Source organism: Prionailurus viverrinus, chromosome A3, assembly GCF_022837055.1.
Source record: "Prionailurus viverrinus isolate Anna chromosome A3, UM_Priviv_1.0, whole genome shotgun sequence".
NCBI lineage: Eukaryota > Metazoa > Chordata > Mammalia > Carnivora > Felidae > Prionailurus > Prionailurus viverrinus.
In genome coordinates, this window is record NC_062563.1 from 117,647,080 (window position 1) to 117,666,207 (window position 19,128).

General features: G+C 42.9%; 2 protein-coding genes across 8 annotated transcripts in view; one reads left to right on the forward strand and one right to left on the reverse strand.

Annotated features, from left to right (window-relative positions):
• Positions 1-19,128, forward strand: part of ALK (ALK receptor tyrosine kinase) — a 676,334-nt gene that overhangs the window by 653,254 nt on the left and 3,952 nt on the right. For all 3 annotated transcript variants that reach the window (XM_047852186.1, XM_047852183.1, XM_047852185.1), the window contains 5 exons: positions 42-139; positions 3,773-3,865; positions 6,243-6,344; positions 15,905-16,039; positions 16,740-16,830. In XM_047852186.1, the coding sequence (XP_047708142.1) occupies positions 42-139; positions 3,773-3,865; positions 6,243-6,344; positions 15,905-16,039; positions 16,740-16,830 (519 nt within the window). The remainder of the gene's footprint in view (positions 1-41; positions 140-3,772; positions 3,866-6,242; positions 6,345-15,904; positions 16,040-16,739; positions 16,831-19,128) is intronic.
• The window catches only part of CLIP4 (CAP-Gly domain containing linker protein family member 4), a 98,990-nt gene continuing 91,283 nt past the window's right edge, over positions 11,422-19,128 (reverse strand). Inside the window, exons 17-18 of one of the 5 annotated variants that reach the window (XM_047852176.1) lie at positions 12,831-12,888; positions 11,422-12,212 (exon numbers count right to left, since the gene is read on the reverse strand). In XM_047852176.1, the coding sequence (XP_047708132.1) occupies positions 12,182-12,212; positions 12,831-12,888 (89 nt within the window). In that variant the 3' untranslated portion in view covers positions 11,422-12,181. Of the gene's footprint in view, positions 12,213-12,572; positions 12,638-12,830; positions 12,889-14,717; positions 14,754-19,128 lie in introns of those variants that run through there. The other 4 variants (XM_047852181.1, XM_047852177.1, XM_047852179.1 and 1 more) reach the window with 4 other exon arrangements.

Sequence of the window (19,128 nt, forward strand, 5' to 3'; positions counted from 1 at the left end):
CACGAATCTCTTGGCAGTGGATCGCTTCTGTCTCCCCACAGAACCAGCCCTCCTCCCTGGCCATGCTGGACCTTCTGCACGTGGCTCGGGACATCGCCTGTGGCTGTCAGTATTTGGAGGAAAATCACTTCATCCACCGGTGAGTCAAAGTGACCTCGGTCTTCCCTCTGCCTTCTTTCCGTATGCTTCCCTATTTGTCTCAAGGGCCCAGATCCCCCACTTCAGAGTAGAGTGGTGGGTGTCTCTCCAGACTTGTTCAGATGACTCAGAATCGTCTTTTTTTTTAAACATTTTTTTAAAGTTTATTTATTGATTTTGAGAGAAAGAGAGAGAGCGTGTGAGGGGGCAGAGAGAGGGAGAGAATCCCAAGCAGGCTCCGTGCTGTCAACACACAGCCCTATGCAGGGCTCGAACCCATGAACCATGGGATCATGACCCCAGCAGAAATCAAGAGTCGGGCACTCAACCAACTGACCCACCCAGGTGCCCCAGCCTCACTTGTCTTTAAGACAACTACTTACTCTCTCAGGGCTTCATCTGCCCCATATGTAAAATAGGTATCATAAAATATCCACACCAGCACTGAAGACCTAGCTGAGCAGTCCTTGACCTCCTGCGAGGACTCCTGTCTGTATCTCGCAGCCCTCTATCACATTAGTGTGTCCCCCATCTAGAAAACCTACCTCTTTAAGGGAAGTTAAAGGAGTTCATAGTTTCACATATTTGACTATCGGCAGCTCAAGGGCAAGGACCCTGTTTTATTCATCTTCATAGCCCTGGTATATCGTAGGGCACAATTAATGTCTGTTGGATACCTAAACTTTTTCTAAAATACTTATTCTGAAATGAAGCATAATGTTTCTTTTCTTTGCCTCCATAGTTCATTTCATCTACTGTCTATGACCCTTATGTTTAAATCGTGTTTGACTGGGACATCAAATCCACATGTAGTGCTATAGACATGATAGAGTCTACATATTTCTTTCCAGGCGATGTTGATGACTTTCCCAGCTGACACCTTGATTGTGAAATCTGAAAAGTCAAATAGATTGTTAGGCTCTTTGCAAAGCTCCTCCCAATGATACACTTCTCGACTGGTAAATATCCACCTGGTGAACTATCAATCACTTTTTAACCCATGTCTTCAAAGAGTATAACACATGTGTGTAATAGTTAATATGTAAAGTACAAAGCAGGAAATGCGAGAAGCTGTATGAGTTCAGAAATGGAAAAGCAAGTAGGCAGATAGCAAGCCCTGCTTTTTGCCCTAATAAAAATGGAGACATTAAAGATCAAGAAATGTGCTCGCCCAGGCTCCCAAAGTCATTCCTAAAACAAGGCAATAAATGCTCACACCAGCTTATCCTTTTACTGTCCCTCCATCATTTTGGTCTTCAGATCTTCATCTTAATTCTAACTCTGTCCAACTTGCAGGATTTGTGCTTGATAGAAATAACAGGAGTGAAAAAGGGGCTGGGACCAATCCTTCGTGTTCCCTCCAAAGCTACACCCTTTGCTTCAAAGTGCAGGGCAGTCTTGCCCTTTTCGTTGTGCCCAGAACTTTCCATAAATCTCAGTTCTGGACTTTATTGCTATTCAGACAAGACAAGGTCATACTCTTTTTAGAATTCAGCCCCAGCTAGAGCCATCTTTCCACCTGTTGTCTGTGTTCTCTAAGTCTGGACTCATCGGACAGTAAGCTGTGCAGTCACCTTGGTGACTGCAGATACCTGCCTTCCCTTCTTACTGAGATCATTTCTGCTTTTTCGTCTCCACCCCATGTCATTCACCCAGTATCCAGATTCTCTGGCTTAGAGATCACATCCTTCTTTCCCCTGACGTTTTGAAATCTGCTTTCCTCAAGCCATGATATATTTCGACTACATCCAGCACTCTGTCATTATAGATAATAAGATAACAGGACCACATTCTCTCAAGAGTCCTACCACTTCCACATCTGTAAATAGTTACCAAAGGTCAGAATTAGATCCCAGGGTAATAGTTTGTTGCTGCTCTTATCGTTTTTGAGAAATGGAATTGTCAAAGATCAAATCAGGAATGTATCAGATGGTCTGCTTTATAAGCAAAAGGCAACTTCTAATAGAAATTGTCCATCTCGATCAAAGTTTTTCTTCTGGGGTAACTGGCATTAGGAAGGCGTCTTTTGTACTTCCTCGCTGGCTATGGGCTCTGTGGCACACTCCTACAGCAGTGTGACCTCTTATCCTCTCTCCTCCACCGACATCTGCCTCAAGATTCACAGGCTCCCATGCATGCACACCTTCTGCATTCAGAGAGGAACTCCTTCCCCCAGATTCTCACGCTCCCATTTTTCTATTAGATCTGTTTCCTTTGGACATGGTTTATTGCCATTTCAAGAATTATGGGTCATTCTACCAATTCATGGCATGTTCTATGATATCACATTCACTTTCTTGCCGTTAAATTCAAAATCACTTTTTTAAGCAACCATTTCACGCACATCAGCGTAAAGACCTTCCTAGAGATATAAATATTGTTCCTGTTCTACTTCAGTCTATTTTTCTTGAGAAGCAATGGCTATATATCCTACTATTTTTCTTCTTTTTGATGTCATATATGTTATGCTTTTATAGTTTTATTAGGGCATTTGATGCACTATTGCTCCTCGAAATTCAACTTAAACCTTCGGCATCAGGTCAGTGGCATTAACAACATCCATCTCCCACTCCAACCCATTGTTCTGGTATCTTAAGTGTCCTGATTACCCCCACTCCTGGTCCTGTTTATTTTCCACGTCCTTATTTCTCAACCAAAGATCAGGACCTTTGGGAAACCAGTTTAAATTGTGGAAGCACTACCTGTACTGCCTGAGAAGTACTCTTTTTTTTTTTTTTTCTGTCCGGGACTTTAATATTATGAGAGGCCCATCCCAGACTTCTTCTGGATGCATCCTTCATTCCCACGCTCACGTCAAGAATGGGTAAGCAGTCAGCAAGTAGATGCTGATGAGCCTTGGAAAGCTTTGATCATGCCTTATAGGCATGCCACAGGAAAGCAGGCCATCTGCTATACAACAGCAAAGAAGACATGATAACTTTATAACTTGAAAGAAAAGATTCTTCAGCCACAGAGCTGTGATGCACACAGCTTAGCAAAGGCTTTAGTGACAATCATGGGCGTGAGAACAATAGTAGCTTCTTAAAAAAAAAAAAAGAAAGAAAGAAAAGAAAACTAGAATTACTTAGGAATACCTTGACCTGCTTGAATTTGGTGTCATGGAAGTCCTGCTGTCCCAGCACAATCCTTGAGACAACTGGCAGACTCCAACAGCAATCTGTACAAAACAATAGCCTAAGGCCAAATGGCATTTCTTACGTCTCTCTATTATTTTCTTTTAGCTTACATTTTTTACCCAAATGAGAACAATAATAGCACCCTGTATCTTATTGGGTTGTTGTGATAATTACCCATGAAGCACTTAGAACAATGCTTGGTACAGAGCAAGAGGCCAATAAATTCTAGTTCCTATTATCGTTACTTTCATTATTATTCTCCCATTAGACATTTTCAATCATCTCCCCTGTTCCGTTTCCATTTCCCTGGTAGTTCTGAGGGTGGAATTGGTATAGCTATTTCTTTCATACTGAGGTAGAAGTAGCAAAGGAAATACAGGGCAGAGAGGGAACTATTTGAACTCAGATTGCAGGTGGAAGTCCTTGTGATGGATATCACGTTTATCTTCCCAGAAATAAATTCGGAAGTGCGTTTTCTCCTTCATTTTTCTTCCCAGGGACATTGCTGCCAGGAACTGCCTCTTGACGTGTCCAGGCCCTGGCCGAGTGGCCAAGATCGGAGACTTTGGAATGGCCCGAGACATCTACAGGTGAGCAAGGATTGCTGTCACCCATCCAAGCCCCATCCCCTCAAGAGGATGGGACGTCGCTGCTTGTGCTTGCGCTGGTACCCTGTCAACTGGCCACCTAACATTTCCTTGAGTCCCTGTCCAGGACATACGAAATCTTAATTAGGGCCCATGCCTGGTGGTCTAATTCTAGGATCTCTGACTGCAGTCACTGACACCACATTCTTTCTGGTTCCAACTCTCATTAATCCCAGGATGTTCTCAGACACAGAATAACCTGCATACTTGATATGGAAAACGTTCTCAATAAACTTTTACTTAACCCCTTTCCTCACTAGCAGGGAATTCCAAATGGACTTGGCTTCCATCACCCCAGGCAGGAGCACCCCAGAACTGACAACATAACGGGCAAGCTCATTGGTCTTCTCCACCTGCTCTAGGAGCCACGGGAGGGTGCCTAATTTAGCTTCATTTCTTTATCCCTGCCATATTCTCAAGGGTACATTAAAAAAAAAATAAAATAATTTTTGTAATTAAACAAAAATCTTCAATTGTACTTTACCTTACTCTTCTCTTCCCAACCCCCAGGTTCACTTCTGTCTGATTATTTACAACCGTGACTTGCTCGGTGAGCTGAGAAAGTCACTCCTTCGCATGGTCACTAATGACGCCCTCCCTGACCCAGGGGAAGAGTGAGGAGAGATGGTCACTTAGAGTTTTCACTCTTGGGAGAGTAAGGGCCTCCCCACCCCACCCCCGCAGGCCCCCGTAGAACTGATAATCATCAACACGGGTGGGAATGCTGATGCCACCCCCTTCCTGCAGGAGAGAAGTGCAGGGAGGACTGGGTGCTCCACTCTCTCTTTTCCCAGCTCTTAGAGTCTCAGCGTCCCTCCGCCTCCTTTCTCAGAATGCCCGGAAAGCCCATGGTTTCAGATACCAGTGTCACAGCATGACTTAGCGAGCCCATCGTTGATGGGCGCCTCCTCTCCATCCCCACCAGCTCTGACAGCTCCCTGGCGCCAGGCTTCACCACCCCAACTTGCCCACAGCCCCGCTGTTCCCATCAGCCCTGCTAGGAAACTTCCTGTGCCTTGCCCCTGCCCCTGTGGCACTGAGCTACATGCACACTTACGTCCTCATATGCATTGTCTACACCGCAGTTGTCTATGTGTCTGTTTCTTCCACTAAACCATACCCTTGGACGAGACGGACTATGACTTCTGTCTTCAGCACATGGCAGAGTAAATAGTACAGGAATCCCCCCTTATCTGCGGTTTCTCTTTCCCCAGTTTCAGTTACTTGCGGTCCCCTGTGTGGTCTGGAGGCAGATGACCCTCCTCCCGACACACCACCAGAAGGTTACTAATAGCCTAACTTTACGTCACAATGCCTGTGTCACTCACCTCACTTCATCGCACCACGTAGGCCTTTTATCATCTCACATCATCACAAGAAGTAGGGTGAGTACAGTACAGTAAGATGTTTTGAGAGAGACAGAGAGACCCCATTCACCTAACTTTTATTATGGCATGTTGTTGTAATTATTCCATTTTGTTATTAGTTATTGTTGTTCATCTCTCACTGTGTCTGATTTATAAATTGAACTTTATCATAGGTACATATATACAAGAAAAAACGTGGTATATATAAGGTTAGGTACTATCTGTGGTTTCAGGCATCCACTGGGGGTCTTAGAGTATGTCCCCCATGCGTAAGGGGAGACCACTGTACATGTTTATTGAAGTAATTAATCTAAGCAGCTAGAGGGGAGCTGCCTCCAAAGGTATGAGTTAATTGATCAGTCTTTGTCAGTGATGTCATTAACGCAGCTCATGATAAAAACTAATCAACTAACTCATGCCTTTGAAGCCAGCTCCACCCCCAGCCCTGTGCTCTCCTGCCGAGAGTGCTGTGGGAGGCAGCTTCCCTCCAGCTGCCTAGACCCTCTGTTGAGCACCCATATTGAAACTAAAAGCTGCATGAGCGTCAGGGAGGATCCAAAGTGAACACGACACAGGCCCTGCTCTCAGCTCCCCCAGGCTGGGTCTCCGATTACTGCAGACCGTCAGGAAGCAGGCTGTACTTACAAGGCTGGAGTACTGTGATTCATTGTGAGTTATAATCCACAAAACCCATCGGGGAAATCTAACCATCTGCTACTGGATATTTTAGTCATTGCATAGATCTTCGCTTTCATGCCTCCAGCGAGCTGCCTCCTATTAAATGACACCAAAGTTCTTAACTTAATTTTAAACGATCTGTGTTCCCCTGCTCTCCTCCTGAACCGCAGGAAGGCCTCGTTAGTTTCAATGCTGTGATGGCTACAGCTTGTTGTTGCCTGGCCACTCAGGGACACCTCCAGAACCAAGTCTGGGTTTCCTCTTCTCCCCCACAGAGCGAGCTACTACCGAAAGGGAGGCTGTGCGATGCTGCCGGTCAAATGGATGCCTCCAGAAGCCTTCATGGAAGGAATATTTACTTCTAAAACAGACACGTGGTGAGTCTTTCTGTTGCCCTCCTGTGGGTCTCACTGTGGGCCTTACTGGTAGCACTCTTGGGCCACAGGATCCCAAGCTCTCACGGGGAAGGGGGAGAGGAGATGAGTCAACACACCTCTACAACAGGGGCTGTCAAATGTTGGCATGTATCAGAATCGTCAGAAAGGCTGGTAGAGCACAGATTACTCTCCCCACCCTGAAATCTTATGGATCACTGAGAATTTGCATTCCTACCAAGTTTCCAGGTAATGCTGATGCCACTGGCTGGGGACTACACGGCGAGAGGCACATGTGATTTGTTTTTTCCACATACCTATGAAGTTGGGTTTCTTTCAGGAACGTGACATTGAGTTAACATCAGAAAAATTGATCAGTGAAATCCTCCCCATTAACAGAAGGATAAAAGAAAATAATTATCAGCACAAAAGTGCTGCAGGTTACAGTGGTGTTGAGACCCCTTGTGCAGTTAAAAATACGTTTGAAAAACACTGTACATTAGATCTCCAGAACTTTTTCATCCTGCATAACTGAAACTTTGTGCTCCTGACCAACATCTCCCATTTCCTCCTTCCTCCTACCTCTGGCAACCATCTACCCTCTGCATCTATGGTCCCACTTTTAAGTGAGATCATGCGGTACGTGTCTTTCTGTGTCAGGCTCATTTGACTTAACATCAGGTTCTACAGGTTTATCTATGATGTCACAAATGGCAGGATTTTCTTTTTTAAGGCTGAATAATATTCCATTGTATATAAACATGCCACATTTTCCTTACCATTCATCTGTCAATGGATATTTAGGTTGTTTGCACATCTTGGCTATTATGAATAATGCTGCAGTGAACTTAAGAGTGCAGATATCTCTTTGATACACTGATTTTATTTCCATTGGCTATATACCCAGAAGTGGGACAGCTGGATCTTTCTTTTTGTTTCTTCTTTCTCTTAAACTTTATTTATTTATTTTGAAGGGTGGGGGGGAGGGGAGAGGGAGGTACAGAGAGAGGGAGAGAGAGAATTCCAAGCAGACTCTACACTGTCAGTGCACAGCCTGACATGGGGCTTGATCTCACAAACAGTGAGATCATGACCTGAGCCAAAATCAAGAGTCAGACACTTAACCGACTGAACTGGGATAGCTGGATATTAAGGTAGCTCTTTTTTTAATTTTTTAGGAAATCTCTGTACTTTTTTACACAAGGTTTATAAGAGCAACACATAATTTTAAATGGAGGCTTAAACCTGTGCTCCCTGCCAAAATGCACACACACACACACACACACACACACACCATTAAAGGGAGTCTTTTTAGTTGTATAAAAATCCCCAAGGATAAAAATGACAACAATGACAATATTTTGGAAACTGGGAAGTTTATGGACAAGTGGTACCTTACTTAGGACACCAGAAAGTTGATAACTAGGTCCAGAAGCAACCTGGTTCGCTCTGCCCAAGAGCCCAAGAAAGGCCCAGAAAGTAAAAGTGTCAGGCACCCCTGGAAGTAGAGGTGCAGCAGGTAGGAAAATCAGTGACAGATATATTTAAAAAGTAACCAGAGTCGTGGCCCATTCCCTCACCGCCTATCTCTCCCCTACCATAACACAAGACCGGGGGTTCCTTCTGTAAAGAGATTGAATTAAAGTCTTTCTGGTCTTAGGGACACTGGACATCACTGAGGATGAATTCTCTACTATAAACAGGAATATATATATCCCTGTTTATAGGTATGTATGTATATATACATATATATACTTAAGTCTACCTAAGTTTATTAAGTCTACTTACTTAAAAATGTATGCCCCCTTGGGGTGCCTGGGTGGCTCAGCTGGTTAAGCATCTGACTCTTGATTTTGGCTCAGGTCATGATCCTGGGGTCATGGGATTAAGTCCCATGTTGGACTCTGCACTAAGCATGGAGCCTGCTTAAGATTCTCTCTCTCTCTCTCTCTCTCTCTCTCTCTCTCTCTCTCTCTCTCCCCCCTCCCTGACTTGTGCTCTCTCTATCTCTAAAATTAAAAAAAATAGGGGGGTGCCTGGGTCGCTCAGTTCATTGAGTGTCCAACTTCGGCTCAGGTCATGATCTTGCAGTTCATGAGTTCGAGCCCCATGTTGGGCTCTGTGCTGACAGCTCAGAGCCTGGAGCCTGCTTCAGATTCTGTGTGTCCCTCTCTCTCTGCCCCCTGCCCCCATTCATGCTCTGTCTCTCTCTCTCAAAAATAAATAAACGTTAAAAATTTTAAAAATAAAATAAGATAAATGTATGCACCCTTCTTCCCCTCAGTGACAGGAACATGGCAGAAGGTAGGAGTTGACCAAAGGGTTCCTCATTGGAGGAGCTGACCAATGAAGAGAGAAATTCCAGGTGCTCCAAGTGGCAATAGTCTAAACAATGGTGATCCAAAGGCCCTCATCCCAGAAACCTGTAATTGATACCCATGTAAGGAAAAAAGAGCCTTTGCAGACATGATTGATTGAGGATCTTGAGGTGGGACAGTCATCCTGGATTATGTGGGTGGACCCTAAATGCCATCACAAGGGTCCTCATAAGAGGCAAGCAGAGGGAGATGCCACACACAGAGAGGAGGAGGCAATGTGAGCACAGATAGAGGTGGAAGATATGTGACCACAAGTCAAAGAATTCTGACAGCCTCCAGAAGCCAGAAGAGGCAAGGAACAGATTCTCCCCTAGAGCCTCCAGAGGGGGCGTGGCTCTGCAGACACCATGATTTCAGTCCAGGATATGGCACTGATTTTGGACATCTGGCCCTCAGAGCTGTGAGAAAATAAACTTCTGTTGTTTTAAGCCACCAAGTTTGTGGCAGCTTGTGACAGCAGTGACAGGGACCGATACCCAGTGAAACATGCAAGCCAGCTGCTCCCCCACTGGATAAGATCTACATAGAACTTCTCATCGGCTTTGTAATGTCCCCATAATAAAATATGAGCAGCCAGCCAAGAATCAACAAATGCTTGAGAGAAGATTCTAATCTGAAGGAAGCAAATATATAAAGAGGAATTTGGAGGCAGAAAAATGCAGAAAGCTTAGGAAAACTTCTAAAAACTATAATATCCTCAGAAAGATGAATTGTTGCAACCGTAATCTAAGGACAAAAGATTGTTTAAAACAAGGGTTTTAGAGAAAAAAAGTTCTTAGAAATATGAGAGAGCCCTCAAGGAGGTGGAGCATTAGTCTCCTGAAGCTCATGTGAGCAGCACACAGCCATGTTAGGTCAGGTGGTCAAGGTCAGTATCTATAGTGATAGATCATGTTGGTAGCACGTGCCCTTGATATGATGTGACGAAAACGGCATTTAACCTCTGTGGTCTTTCTCCCCACACCCAACAACTCTAGTCTAATCATAAGAAAGCAGACAAATCCCAAATGGACATTCTGCTAAAGCCCTGACCAATACTCCTCAAAACTGTCAAAGTCGGGGCGCCTGGGTGGCGCAGTCGGTTAAGCGTCCGACTTCAGCCAGGTCACGATCTTGCGGTCCGTGGGTTCGAGCCCCGCGTCAGGCTCTGGGCTGATGGCTCAGAGCCTGGAGCTTGTTTCCGATTCTGTGTCTCCCTCTCTCTCTGCCCCTCCCCCGTTCATGCTCTGTCTCTCTCTGTCCCAAAAATAAATAAATGTTGAAAAAAAGATTTTTTAAAAAAACTGTCAAAGTCATCAAAAACAAGGAAAGCCTGAGAAGTTGCCAAAGTCAAGAGTAGCCTAAGGAAATATGACAAATACATAAAATGTGATATTCTAATGGTGACCTGGAACAGAACAAGTAAATGCAGCAAAGGCTAAGGAAATCTGAATAAACTATAGGTTCTAGTTAATAATGATGCCTTAATATTGGCTCATTAATTGTAACAAATATACCATACTAATGTAAGATGCTAAAAGTAGGGGAAATTGAATGTGAAGTATGTGAGAACACTATTACCTTCATCCTTCATTTACAATCTAAAACTATTGTTAAGAAAACAGTTTATATTTTAATATGATAATAGGCATGTAAAAGTAACAGGTTGAAGTCAGAGTTGAATAAATCTTCTAGAAAATAAAACAACTATGAACCAATGGGATATGTAGGAAAGAAAAGAAAAGAAAATTAAGAAGATTAGACCCATTAGATCCAATTATCTGACAAATGGGAGTCCCAGAAAGAATGAACAGAAGAAGTGAAGGGAATAAACATATCAAAGAAACAATTCAAGAGGATTTTCCAGAACAGAAAGGCATACATTTCCAGAATGAAAGTGTCCACCAAGTGCCAAGCGTGGTGAGTAAAAAGAGCCACGCAAAAGCACGTCATCGTGAAATTTCAGACCAGTGGTGTTCAAGATTTTGCAAGCTTTCAAGGAGACAAATAATAATAGTAAAAAATGATCAGAGATTAAAATAGGGAATCCAAATGGTTTCGAGTTTCTCAACAGCAACACAGGGAACCAAGAGGACAATGGACAAACGTCCTTCAAATTGCGAAACACATCACAAGACGGGGGAGTCACAATGATCAGAATCCTCTTCCTGACCCATGTTTTGATGATGTGAGCAGGAGCCTTTGTTGTTTTAAGTCACTGGGATGTGACTTACCCAAACCCAGTGGATCACAGTGGTCCTGGGATCAGCAGCCCCAGCATCACCTGAGACTTGTTAGAAATGCAGGTGCTTAGCCCTCACCTCGGGCCTAATGAAACAGGAGCTCTAGGGGTGGGGCCCACCAATCTGTGTTCTAAGGAGCCCTCTGGGTGATTCCATGTGCACCAAAGTTAGAGCATCACCAACTACCCTAGCCAAATGCAGATAGTAAGTTCAGTAATTAGGTAACTGTTCTGAACACACGTCTATCCTGTGACCCAGCAATTCTATTTCCAAGTGTCTACTTTAGAGGTTGACAAAAATGGATTGGGGCAAGGATGTTCATTTGCAACACTGTTTATAATAGAGAAAAGGCAAAAACAACTTAAGTATCCCTCAAATGGGGGATGGAAAATAAATGGTGGTTTACCGATATCACAGAAAACTATTTAGCAATATGAAAGAACACACTAAACCTGCATGTATCAACATGGATAAATCTGTATGCAACCTTTATTGAAAGAAAGACAAGTTCCAGAAAGGGGTGGGATATCATTATGCATAATTTTACAATACAAAAGCCAAGTTTATAATACAGATTTGTTATTAGGCTTTCACACATTGCAGAAACTCTGCAAACATAGATGGGAATGTTACATTCCAACTTCAGTGAGGGACGGGGAGGGAGGGAAGGAGGAGAGGAGGGAGGTTGGGACTTAACTGTATTTTTTTTTCTTCAAAAAAAGAAAAGGAGACTGGAAACAAATAAGACAAAAGTTTAACATCTAGGTACAAAATTATCTATTATATTACCTTTCCTTTTTAAAGCTTACATTATTTCCTAATTAAAATGCTTAAAGACACAGATAAATTGCATAACCTCGGATATTGATGAGTGCCATGGAGACAAAAAAGCAGAGGATAAAGAGTGTGGGGTGGAGGGGCCTGAGGAGGGAGGCTGTTTAGTCCAGATGGTGGGGAAAGCTCCATGGAGGAGGTGACAGCCCAATGCCTGAATGGCAGAAAGATGGAAAGATCTGAGAGGAAGGCTTTCCAGGCTTCGGGGAAAGTCAAATGTAAAAGGCCAGTGGCAGAAGCAAGATGAGCTTGTTTGAGGAATGAAAACAAGTCTTCATGGCTGGAGCTGGTGAGCCTGAGGGCCAGTGACAGTTGAGAAAGAAGGGCAGGCAGGGGCCGGACGTGGAGTGCCCTAGGAACCAGGTTAGGGGATGTGGGTTCTATTCAGCGCACAATGGGATGCCCCTTAAAGGTTGGAAGCCAGAGCTTGACAGGATCTGTAAAAAAAAAAAAAAAAAAAAAAAATCACTCTGGCTGCCAATGAAGTGATACTGGAGTGGGGCAGGTGAAGATGGGAAACCCTGCCCATTTCTCGATAAGAGAACAGAGAGGCAGGCTTAGTGGTGGCAGGGCAGCCAGTAGCCGTGGTAGGATTCGAGCTGTGCCTTGAGGGTGGACAGGATTGCTGAAAGTCAGCTGTAGAGTGGGAGGTGTGGCAAGAGTGAGGTCGAGGGCACTTCCTGGGATGGCCGCCACTGGAGAGAACAGAGGATATGGGTTGGGTGCGGAAAGAGTTTTTGGACAAGTCCAGTCTGAGATGCCTGTAAGACAGGCCAGCGGAGATGCTGAGTGGACTTCTGGTCTGTGAGTCTCGAGCTCCCAGGAGAACTGCAGGAGACAGTGGGATCAGCTGGCTGGATACCTAAATACAGTACAGTAACCTTTTTATTGTTGTTGAAGTACGGGTGACACATAATGTACAACATAGTGATTGGACGAGTGTATACATTATGCTGTGCTCATCACAAATGTGGCTACCACCTGTCGCCACACAGCGCTGTTACAATCCCACTGACTGTATTCCCGACGCTCTGCCTTTCATCCCCTTGACTTACCCATTCCAAAAGCCAGACGCACTTTTGGTTCCCATTTTTCCAAAAACTGTGCTCCAAGCTATGAATAAAGGAAAATAAAATGTAACTTTAAAAGACTGATGAGCACAGCACGATTCACGATTTTAAAACCTTGTCACCAGATTATCTTCACTGATTCAAATTCTTAAAACAATTTAATCAGCAGTTACTTAAGCTGTTTCTTTAATTTCAGGCAGAGCAAGTTTAATACCAAGAGAAGGAAGAGTATCTTGTTTTGTTTTGTTTTTTAAATACTTGTTTTTATTTGGCTTTGAAGGTTTTGGGGCAAAGCCGTGGGCTCTATTGCTCCTACTTAGGACAGGCTTATAGGTGATTAAAGAACCATTTGGCACACAAAACATAGAACCATTTGGCACATAAAATAAAAGATGACCAGTTAAAATTGGATTTCAGATGAACAGTGAGTAATTTTTTAGTATAAGTATATCCCAGGCAGTATTTGGGATATACTTATATTTTAAAAGCATCTCTTGTTTGTCTGGAAGAAATATGGTTCCTGTATGGCTATTTGCTAAATATGACAACTCTCCTTACCTAAAATTATCAAAGTTCTATGACCAACACTGCCTCTTGCTCCTTTGAACTCCAAACCAAGAAAATAATATCTATTTGCTGTCTAATATGCTGCTTCTCTCAAAGGATACTACAATCTATTTCTCTAGCTACCTAGACAGGCAGAAAAAAGATAGCTGGAATTCATTATGCCTTACTACCAGGTTTTTCTGCATGATTTTGCCTATTTTGTTTTGCCTTGGGGGAAGACAAACTGAGAAGAATATATACACCAGGCAACTTGTAGTTAGCAGAATCGAGAGATCTAATAACGTATTCCAGTCTGTCTCAGATTAACTGTATAATAACCTCTGCTTTAGAATTCTCACCTGAAAAATATGGACAATATCTTTGCCCAATGCTCCTCACAAGAATCTTTGAAATTTCACCAAGATGATGTACTTTTTTTTTCCTTAGGAGATGGAGAAGCTATAGTTCTCTACAATTTTTGATAGAATATTTATTAACATCTGAAAACTACACCCAGATGCAAAAACAAGGATAGACCCTTTTTTTTTCTTTTTGCCAAAAATCTAAGTAAGAAATTAAAGGCTAAAATAAAAATTTTAGTCAAAATATGAAAGATGATGCTTCTGGAACGTTTTAAAGTTTATTTAAAACGGGGCACCTGTTAAGCATCCAACTCTTGGTTTTGGCTCAGGTCATGATCTCACAGTTCGTGAGTTTGAGCCCCACATCAGGCTCTGCGCTGACAGCTCAGATCCTGCTTGGGATTCTCTCTCTCTCTCTTTCTTTCCCTGACTTGCACTCATGCGCTTTCTCTCTCTCAAAATGAATGTAAACATTTAAAAAATAAAACTAGGGACGCCTGGGTGGCTCAGTCAGTTAAGCGTCCGACTTCAGCTCAGGTCATGATCTCACGTTCCGTGAGTTCAAGCCCCACATTGGGCTCTATGCTGACGGCTCAGAGTCTGGAGCCTGCTTCAGATTCTGTGTCTCCCTCGCTCTCTGCCCCTCCCCCGCTCATGCTCTGTCTCTGTCTCAAAAATATTAAAAAAATTTTAATAAAAAAATAAAGGTCATTTAAAACAGATTAACAAATGAGAATTCAACTACATTTCTTAAGGAAAAAACTGTCCTACCAGATATTGCAACATAAATACACAAAATGTAACACAGAATGGCATCATGCAAGGAGCAGGCAAATAGATGAAGTGAATAGAGAGCTCAGAAACAGACGTGTTTTTACTCACAAGTCAATAGTCAGGGGGAAATTATTCTATGAATAGTATTAGAGGATTTGTTGTTTGCAAATGATTCAATGTAGACCCTTACCTCACACCACACACCAAACTAAGTTCTCAAATCCAGCTGGAGAGGAAGAACAAATACAACTTAGAAGAAAACAGCAAATACTCATCTAGTCTTTGGTGAAGGGAGGATTGTACACTCTATAAAACAGATGGAGGAAATCACAAAATTTTAAAAAATAGATTTGACTACCTAAAAATAAAAATCTTTGGGATGCTAAAAAGTGGAATTAGAAAGCAACTGATAGAATTATTTCAATTTTGGATAAAGGTTAGTATCACTGATAAAGTAGGTCTACAAATAAAAAAGAAAATTAATAAATACCAAAACAATATGTAGACATAAATGGGCAAAAAAATACAAACAATTCATGGTGGGGGGAGGGGAGTGAATATACTTGAGAAAACAACCATGTTCATTATCAAGTCAATAAATATAATCTAAAAGATTCTACCATTTTCTACCTTAAAATCAGCAATAATTCTCATTTTTGATAAGAATACTCAATGTCGGGGAGAATGTCTGATGCATTATTGCATAGTGCTGCTTGGTTATTGGGAATGACACATTTGGAAGAGTGGAAGTGGACAGTATGTGCCAAGAATTTTTTGGTGTTCATATTCTTTTGATCTAGCCATTCTACTAGAATTATCCTAGATTTTACTAGATTATCCTAATCCCAAATTTGAAGAATTTTTCCTAAGGAAATTGTTCTTTTAAAAAATGCACAAAGATGTTCACCAGTCTTTGAAATATTGTAAAAAATTAAAAACAATATGGAAATGATTAGGCAAATTATGGCACAACTACTCCAGGGAATGTTTTGGGACCATTTCAAATGTTTCTATTGGCATAGAAAATGTTTATCCTGTAATGGAAACTGCAAAAACAGTCAAGGTTCAAAATTGCTTATTAAATATAACTGCAGTGATGTAAAAAAAAAAAAATCTAAGTACAGGAACTTGACTGGAACAAAAAAAAGAACATGCTAACAATGGTTACCTTTTTATGGAGCATCGCATGTGGCTACTTTCTCATTCTTTTTGTTGTTCTCCATATTAAGAATTCCCAATTTGGGAAAATGTGTAACAAAAGAGTCAAATTTTATATCTGTATGTGTATGTCTTTGTGTGTCCCTGTGTGTATGTCTATATATCTGCGTGCGTGTATGCGTGTGTGTGCCCATATCGTATCTTCTGTTCTGTACACAGGTCCTTTGGAGTGCTGCTGTGGGAAATATTTTCTCTTGGATACATGCCATACCCTAGCAAAAGCAACCAGGAAGTTCTGGAGTTCGTCACCAGCGGAGGACGGATGGACCCACCTAAGAACTGTCCTGGGCCCGTGTATGACTCTTTTGGGAACATTTCTACAAGTTGCTAAGGATGATTTTCCTTTTCAAAAAATATTGCAGCCACATATGCTTTTTTAAGATGAAGGGGCAGATGGCTGACCTCATTTAATATGCCCCAGGATAGGAGTGTGTCTGTGACTTGCGTGAGGAGGGTTAGTCCTCCAGCCCCTCGGAAGCAGTAATGTCATGACTTGAAAGTTATCTACTGTCTGACTGGAGGCTGTGGACTCACCAGGCTCCCCCACACCTCTTAGGAATCTGTGTCCCAGACTCCACCCCTGCTGCCCTATGCCATCTGTTTCAAGTCACCTTTAAAGATTTCCAATCCCTGCATTTTCTGCTGTCTTGTCGGGCATCCCTCACCTCCTTCCCACAAGCAAGGCAGATGGGAAATATAATTAGAATATTCTTCCCCAGAGGTGACTTCAGTTCAGAAATGGAATGAGAGGAGCCATATTTCATGTAAACACCAGGACTTCTGTTAATGAGCTTTGGTGTTCTAATAGCCTTACACCTGGGCGCGATTCCTTGGCCCAGCGGCAGAGGGCGGCATATGCCAGCCACATGGGACATAGATGAGTTTTCACTCTCCAAGACAGTGCCACCTCTGGTCCCCCTGGGAAAGTGCTGGGGAAACTATTTTTCACCCTTGTTTCTCCCGGTTTTAATGAGTGTGCTTACTCTTCTTTTAGATACCGGATAATGACCCAGTGCTGGCAACATCAGCCTGAAGATAGGCCCAACTTTGCCATAATTTTGGAGAGGATTGAATACTGCACCCAGGTATAAACTCTTTTCCCTTTGACCAGCATTTATATGGAAAAGATGGCAAATCCCAAAATGTGAAATGAAAGTTAAACCAGCCAGGAAATAGGGAGTTGCAATCACTAGAATGGTTGTTTATCTCTGCAGTAAAAATGACGAGTGCCTCAGTTTGCCTGGTTTGGAAATAAATGCTAGTTACCGCCTCTTCCTTCACCAACACATGATGCAGTTTCAGACACTCAATAATACTAGGGAATCAGGACTCACAAGTGTTGACTAAAACCCTACTGGGTAACTAATGGTTTTGTAGACAAAACTGGAGCTTCAGAGACGTATGGGAAACACCTGCTCTCAAACAGTTTATGGTGTGGCTAGAGAAATGCTAATGTGAAACCACTGCCAGTATATAATTGTTAAATCCTATGCCCAATGACCTGTATCAGAGGGATTCAAGGGAGGAACAAGGTGATTCGGAGAAATTTTAACATCATCAAAGGCGTTAGTACAGCATCTGTAATACGCAAATCGCTTTCCATGTATTCCATTGTATCCTCAGTCAGGTACACAAAATATCCCCACTTTCCAGATGAGTTGAGGCTTGGAGAGGTTTCTCCAAGCCACACAGCTTCCTAGCAGTACTGCTGGTCCTTATTTCCTTCAAAAAGGACTCTAAATTCTCCATTTTCTACCCCATTCTAGCAAACTATGCCTCCTACCTCAGGAGAGGAGAAGCTAAGAATTCATTTCCCCCCCTGCCTGGACATCTACACCCAGTCTCACCCCCTTCCCCACGTGTCAGTGGAGGTGGAGCCCCTCCACCTGCATCACCAGCTGCATGGTGCCCCCCTGTCCCCCCCCAGGAGTCCCTCCACCCGTACCACCAGCTGACCCTTCAGGGATGCTCCCTCCCTGTGGCAGTGTCACCTCTCCACACATCTTTCCCTCTCTCGGCTCTCATTCTGCCAGGATATCTGACTCTCGAGAGTATTTCAGAAGTCAGACAATGAGCCACGACCTCTCTAAATCACCTTAGTTGTGACAGGAGACACATACATGTTCAAGCCACATCCTTCGTTCCCAGCACCAGAGTCTCACCCTTCCAGCATCTTCCGTTCAAAAGTGAAGGCACTGGGGCAACTGGGTGGCTCAGTCGGTTGGGCGACAGACTTCAGCTCAGGTCATGATCTCACGGTTCGTGAGTCCAAGCCCCACATCGGGCTCTGCGTTGACAACTCAGAGCCTGGAGCCTGGAATCTGCTTCGGATTCTGTCTCTGTCTCTCTGTGCCCCTCCCCCACTCTCACTCTCTCTCTCTCTCTCAAAAATAACATAAAAACATAAAAAAAAAGTGAGGGCACTGGCATTTATCTAGATATCAAGTTACTTGGGGTTCTTTCAGAAAACTTGGTGTTCTGTGAATGGCATTTTAGGTTATTGTTATACTAATGGAATATACCCACTTGAATGTGTGTGTGTGTGTGTGTGTGTGTGTGTAGTCTACACACACACACACTTCGGAGTAATTTTTCTCCAAAGTATATAACATCCCTCTTAAAAGCAGGTAATTCTGTACAAGTATATTTTGAATGACTCCCCCCATAGAGATTAATAATTAACAGGGAAAGAACTAAACAATAAGAGAACCAGGATGTAGTTATTTTTATTCTCACACTCCTTGTTGACAAATCCTGGACCAATGTGCTCTTCTGCAAAACTGAAGCAATGGCTTTCCCAATTTGCATAAAATATTAAAGAATTAAATTCCCCCAAGTTTAAGCTTCCTTCCACAAATTTTCTTCCAATCTCTGGCAACTGCTTCTGCCTTTCTATATTACAATCCACTGCTATAAAAATGATCTAGCACAAAGTCGGGTTTGTAAGTGGTTTTCCTCACAGCACTGCCGCATTTCATGGGTTTCACAAAGAGGCTGAGCATATCCAGGCCAGATAAAGAACCACTGTGTAATCTGCACACACGAAGATGTAACAGGGGAAAAGTTATCAAGTGTAGCCCAGCCAAATATGAAAATGGAAAGTAGCTAGGAAGAAAAGAGATCTTTTTTTTTTTAATGTTTTTATTTTTAAGGAAGAGAGATAGTGGGTGGGGGAGGGGCAGAGAGGAAGACACAGAATCCAAAGCAAGCTCCAGGCTCTGAGCTGTCAGCACAGAGCCCGATGTGGGGCCCAAACTCATGGACAGCAAAATCATGACTTGAGCCGAAGTCGGACGCTTAACCGAGTGAGCCACCCAGGTGCCCCGAGAAGAGAGAAATCTTTTTTTTTTAATGTTTATTTTTGAGAGACAGAGAGAGAAAGA